The sequence below is a fragment of the Abramis brama genome, assembly GCF_963993115.1.
Source record: "Abramis brama genome assembly, chromosome: 7".
NCBI lineage: Eukaryota > Metazoa > Chordata > Actinopteri > Cypriniformes > Leuciscidae > Abramis > Abramis brama.
In genome coordinates, this window is record NC_139969.1 from 8,092,479 (window position 1) to 8,099,459 (window position 6,981).

Consider the following 6,981-nt stretch of genomic DNA (forward strand, 5'->3'; position numbering starts at 1 on the left):
TGTAGATCAGGGGTGCCCATGCTTTTCTGAATGGTGATCTACCTTTTAAGTGACTGGGTCAGAATGATCTACTACTCGCATTACGTGTCTTTTTTAATGTACCAAAACGAACACACAGTGCCATATTGGCTGCTATTTTGCTTTAATGTTTCACACTTAAATCATTAGTAATTTATGATTGAGTTTAATTTCCCTACCAACACTAAAAATACAGTAACAACAGTAACAGTCCACAATAGAAGCTACTAATCAACATGCATGTGATTTCATACACAGTGGCACTTACATTACATTTCCCATACAATTCAGTACATTTACATCAAAATCCACACATTGAAATGGAACTTTACCCATTCAGGTAGCACACGCACTCACGCACGCACGCACGCACTCACATTGAAATGTAACTTTTTTTTAACACTAGGATTTTCTTTTAACATACATAGCCTACATATACAGTGGCATTTGGCCTACATTACACACTATATCACACTACAATTCACTGTTCAAACATTGAAACTTTCAGGCAGTGAATTAACTTTATGTACAATAAGTTGCATGTAGTAATTTGATGACTATGATGATCGTCGGTCAGGGTGGAGCGGTATTTGGATTTGATCAATTTCATATGTGAAAAGGTCGATTCGCACAAGTAAGTAGACCCAAACATTGCAGTCAGTGATGTTGCACATTTTCTCATGTTGGGATACTTTTCTTCTGTGAGTAAACTCCAGAATTGTTCATGGGCCCTAGACTTCAAGTTAATATCTGCTTGCAGTGTCAAGATCAGCAGAACTGAGCTGAAACATTGTTGCGATTTTGGAAGCGAGGACATCAACCTCAGCATTCTCCCGAAAAGGGAAGCACATAAACGTGGCAACTGGCTCGAGTAGAGCGAAGTCTTGAAATCTCCTGTCAAAGTCTGACAGGACGGTGTCTATCTGTTCTGCATAACGTGCACTGTCAATCTCCGTTAAATCCTTCCCTTGATTATTCAGCTCAGATGCAAGGTTTCTAAAGTTCCCCAGATCATGGCGTTGGATCTTTGAAGAAAGCAGTTTAAGTTTTCCCTTGAAGGCGTTCACTGAGCTTACCATATTAATCACGGTTTTCTCTTTGCCCTGTAATTCCACGTTCAGCTCATTGAGCAAGTTCGCCAGATCAGTTAAAAACGGCAAATCAAGCAGCCAACGATCATCATTAAGTTGCGTGTATTCCGCATGTTTTTTGTCATGTAGGAACTGCTTTACCTCGGGAAGGAGATTGCGGAATCGTTGCAGGAATTTCCCCCTACTCAACCACCTTACCTCCGTGTGAAGCAGTAGGTCTGAGTGGTCGCTGCCAGCCTCCTCAAGATGCAAACGGAACAGTCGTCTTTGAAGAGATCTAGCACAGATAGAGCAGGCTACTTTGTTTGCTACGTCCATGATCTCTTTCATGTTCAACATTTTCACACACAACGCTTGTTGGTGTATGATACAATGGTAACTTAAAAAGTCAGGAAACGCTTCATCCTCTCGGCATTTGGCAACAAATCCATTAGAGCGGCCGATCATGGAAGGCGCACCGTCGGTGGTGATTGACACCAATTTGCACACTGGAATCTTATTCTTGTCGATAAAGTTTTTGAATATCTCAAAGATGTCATCCCCTCTTGTGTGTGCGTTCATATGCAGAACTGCTAAAAGTTCCTCTTTTGCAGTCATGTCGTGGAAGACCATTCGAATAAAAATGCACAATTGGGCTTTGTCTGTGATGTCCGTAGACTCGTCCATCTGTAGCGAGAAGCACTCGCAACAGTCAATGTCCTTAGCAAGCTGCTGCACTAAGTTGTCGCCCATCATTTCGCATCGCCTGGTCACTGTATTTCTTGTCAACTGAACAGCTTTGACTGCAGACATTATTTCTGTTTTGTTCGTAAAGTCTTTAAACAAAGAATCCGCTGCCTCAATGAAGGCTTCCTTCACCATAACTCCATCCTGGAAAGACTTTTTGTGCCTAACGATCGTCCGACTCACCCGGAACGATGCCTCTGTTGCGGCCTTCGCTTTCGCTGTTGGCCAAGTGAAAAGAGACTGCTGTCCAAGAAGCTGAGACTTCAACTCCCTCACCTTTCTCTTTCTCAATTCACTGCTTGGAGGAAAGTCTGAATCAAAGGTTTGATGAATCATTCTAAGGTGTATCTCTACATTCCCCTTCTTTGGAAGTGCAATGCTGGATTGACAGATCAGACAGACACACTTTGAGTATGACATCGTGAATAAGAAGTCATCTTCCCATTCCTGATGAAAATGGTAAGTCTTTGCTTTTTTGATTTCTTTCACTCCCTTATTCATTGTGGTATAATTTTTGTTTGTCTATACAGATAATAAACGAGCAATAGCGAAAATGAAAAGCAACTGTAAAACGAAAGCAATGGCGCTTTTCTGTAGTGTCGAGATCAGCTCGGTAGAGTTTATGGTTGTTATGGTAACGTAGTGTAAAAAAACTTTTTAGCAACCAGCAGACTGGCCTGTCTACACGTCAATCAGCAGGAACATGGTAATATAATGACATGATAGGGTGGATTGCTTTTCTGAAAAGGCGCGTTTTTTTGTTGTTGTTGTTGTTGTTGTTTTTTTTTTGCTGAGTTCTGTGAGCTACCGTCATTGGCTCTGCGATCGACCAGTCGATCGCGATCGATGTATTGGGCACCAGCGGTGTTGATGATAGCTTTGAGGATGTTGATGATGACGATGATGTTAATGTTGGTGATGAAGATGGTGGGGATGATGATGAAGGCTGTAAATTTGCTGATGATGGTAAAAATGAGGAAGATGATGTAGAGGTTGCTATTAGTGTGGGCTGTGCTGCTGGGGTTGATGATGATGATGATGACAATAGTGGAACTGATGAAGATGGTGCTGAGGATGGTGGAGATGATAGTACTAAAGATGTTGATGATGATAATGATGTTAATGTTGGTTGTGAATTTGTTGATGATGCTAAGGATGAGGAAGATGATGATAAAGAAAATGATGAAGATGATGAGAGCATTGCGGTTGGTGATGAAGATGGTGTGAATGTAGGTGATCGTGAAGATGGGGAGGATGGTGATGGAGTTTGTGGTAATGATGTTGATTATACTGATGAAGATGGTGAGGATGATAAAGGTTGTGTTGAGATTGATGATGATGGTGTGGATGATAATGCTGATTCTGCTGAGGTAAGCTGGTGCCATGGATGGTGAGGATGACTGTGGTGTCTGTGATGATGGTGAAGCTGGTGTTGAAGATTGTTGGGATGTTGGAAATAGTGGCAAGGCTGTTGATCCTGTTGCTAAAGAGAATGATTGCATAGACGTTGAGATTGATGGTGAATCAAGACATATGTGAATAATAATACATTATGTATTAATCTGATGCAGTGTGATTCATCATTAAAAAATCAAATTTGTACAAATAAGTAGTTTAATTAGAAAAACAGACATACCTACATTTAAAGTAAAAGACAAAATCTAAAGATACAAAAACAACAACATCAACATCAAGCCCTGGACTGGAGAGTGTGAGGAAGTCAGCATCTTATAAGCAGCATGGTTAATCACCGTCAATTTTCCACACCTGCGTAGAAGCATTTAACCTGAAGACACAAAAAGTGTTACCTAGAGACACCTACTGGACAAAACAAAGCACCACAGCCCCTTGGATCATCACACAGGTTTTAGTTTGGATTCACAAAAAACTAAATAACACTGCCTTTGTACATTGTGCTACATCTTATCTTGAACTGCTCGCTAGTGGTTAAACAGCAGTACTTCTTTTGGGGAGCTTCTGGTTCACGAGTTCACACTTACAAATAAGTCAGATAGAATAAATGCGTATTTGGCGTGCTGTCCGAGGAGAGGGCTCCGGGCTCGGTATTTGGCCCGAACCCAGAGTACTCCCCCCGTATGCCTGGCTGTGAAGAAAGAGCCAAGAGTGAGGAGTTGGGGTGGTGGAGGGATGCTGGAAAACTGTCAAGGAATGTTAGGTGAGTTGACAGAGTGGATATATATATACTTCTTGTCATGCTGATTAGGGTAGACATAATTGTTTGATGACAAGTAGATTGGATTGATTATCTGAACGTGCTCCTCCCGAACTTTGTTTATAAAACATCATTTCTGACACCAGGTTATTTTTAAACAAGCAGTGTAAGAAAACCAAAAAGCAAGTTTTAATTGTTTACCTTATCTCAAATCAAAACTACACAGCTATCGTACACAGCTATTGGACTATCATGATTTTCTTGATCAGTGTGTTGTGTTGAGTGAATTTAGTCGTACGCTGAATGCATGTCTGATAGTAGTTAGTACAGCAGTCTCCGACTGTGACGTAGAACTCATCACAGTAACAATCCTGTGTGCAACCGTCATTCCTGCCTGCACAGCAGAGCACTGTGGGTGCTGAACACAGGGCTGAAAGATACAAGACCCGAGACAGGGCAGAGTTGAGTGCAGCTCTTACAATTATCAAGACATGACAACATCAACAACATATACTTGGGGATCCAAATATAATGGATATATCAAGAGAAAACATCTTTTCGCAGTTTTCAAATCAACACTTTTGGCAAGTTTTTTTTACAGCCAATTCCTTCCCCTTGTGGTGCACATTGCAGCTTTGGGGCTATCTGAAATTATACCAAAATATCTTCTCATGCAGCGAAGAAAGAATTAAAATTAATGGCTCTCTTTTAAAGTTTCTGGTGCTTAAAAATACTATTTATATTTAAATGATATATGTATATGTATATATGTATGTATGTATGTTCGCATCGGGGTCCTGATCAGCCTGTCGGGGTTGTATTCGCTATAACAACCGCCTAGCTCTACATTATCCCTTACGTAATATTTCACAATATTACTGTTTTTTTTTGGTTTTTTTATCAAATAAAATATGTAAAATATTTGTTGACATATTCCAGTTAAAGTTTTTACAGAGTGGAGTTTTGGATTCTCTTTTATCACTCTATAAATCAAAGTAAAATGTTATATAAATCAGGTGAATGATATACGAAACTTTCAGAAGCATAGATAGGAATAAAACTGGTAAGTCTGGTGTATGTAAGTGCTTCTGAAGTGGAAAGAAAATGCCTTTTAAAGATATGCAACTGAAATCTACAGACGCAAATAGATAAAGTGTTATAAAAGAAACAGTTAAATGTAGGCTATACTTTGGATGTTTTCTTTCCACTAGTTAAGAAAGCAAAATAGGCCAAAATCTCAAAATTAACCAATACGTGAAAGTTTCTTTTTACCTGTAGTTTCTCACAGAACATGTGTACACACATGGCAGGTTACCTGTACAGTGTCGTCTGACTTACCTGATGCCAGGTTCACGTTTCTTTGGTACAGGAGTAGAAATAGAAGCCAGGCGTGGACAACTAAAACCTTCATTCTCTTCAGGTATGTGTGTCCAGTTCAACTGACTTTCTTGCCATTTAACTGTGTTTTCTACTTGACCGGCTGAGTTTTCTTGAGGCTACATACGGATTGCATCTTGCTCAGCAGGTTTTGTTGTATATCACTGTAATTTGTCATCACGCATAATAGTCTGAAACTATGACAGGAATGCTGGAAAACAATTATGTTGTGATTTTGTTAGTTAAAAAAAGTTAAATAAGCAACAGGACCATCACAGGTTTTATTGAATGAAATTTAAATGTTTATTAAATGCAAGTCAAAAACACATTTGTCTCACATATTATGTGCAAACACACACACACACACAACAACTTTTGACAAAAATAAGTTTGATAGTTTTCAAATGATAATAGATAGATTTTTGAAAATTAAAATAAGCATATGGACATTTTGTGGATGTTCAAACATTAGTGGAACATGTTCATAGTTAATGTAATGGAGGAACTAGGAGACCTTGTGAACTTGAGAAGAAAATTCACTGTGACATTTAGTGAATTAACACCTTATCTATAAAAAGCTGATAAGCATTTTGTTGTACATCATATAATGAAATGACTATGTTAGAGACTGTTATATATAACCGATACTTCCTTGGTAAACAACACCAACACACCCAGCTTCCTAAAGATCTTGCTAAAACTATTGTGTGTGATTGATGAGTTATGATGATGAGGAGGTCCATATCGACAGGTGCTCTGTCAGCTGATTGCTTGCCACGTATAAAGTAAGTCTGTTTCAGCTCAAGCCTGAGAATGTTTTTTTAACAGCAAGGACCGCCTGCATTTCAAAGATGAAAGAAGAACAATCATACAGGTGTCAATTATGTTTGTAAAAACAAAAAACAAAAAACAAAACAAAAACAATAACATTGGCCAACATCACTGGTTCATGAACAGTCTAAAATTGCAAATCAGTAAAGGCTATTTTAACCTAAAACCTCTCTTAACCAATTAAAATGTGATGTAAAACAATGATGAAAAAAACAAAACGCATACTAATATTTGTATTATAGGTGACTCACAATATTATAATCAAAAAGCATTTTTAGTTTGATTTCTAAAAACAGTTTGCATAATTTCACCTCATAAATGTACAACTGATTAACATGATCACATTTTAGTTTTCTGTCATATACAAGAAGATAGTATATTATGTTTTCTTTGCCTGTATAAAGGCATCTGGAATGGAAGATTGTTTCCACAAAAAAAAAAAAAGTACGCAATTGTGCAATTTCGTTTTTTCTCAGAATTGCAAGTCGCATTTGTGTTATAAAGTCAGATTTGCAAGGGAGAAAAGTCAGAATGGCAGAATATCTCACAATTCAGATTTTTGAATATTGAGATATTCTGCCATTCTGACTTTTTTCCCTTTGCAATTATTACTATATAAAAGTCTCAACTATCTTTTAAATTGTTTTTTTTTCCCGTGGCAGAAACAAGCTTCCATAATCTGGTGTTCAGATTTTGATGTTGATAAAAAATATTTAAGAATTACTCTGACAACTTATGATTAACTTATTTGCCGTTAATCAATTA

General features: G+C 38.1%; 1 protein-coding gene across 1 annotated transcript; it reads right to left on the reverse strand.

The window, feature by feature from the left end:
• Positions 1–761: 761 nt before the first annotated feature.
• On the reverse strand, positions 762–2,336 carry LOC311087060 (general transcription factor II-I repeat domain-containing protein 2-like; the record flags this gene model as incomplete). Its single annotated transcript, XM_084120310.1, has 1 exon — positions 762–2,336. One exon carries the CDS (start codon positions 2,334–2,336, stop codon positions 762–764), a length of 1,575 nt encoding a protein of 524 aa, XP_083976436.1.
• Between the last annotated feature and the right edge of the window lie 4,645 nt (positions 2,337–6,981).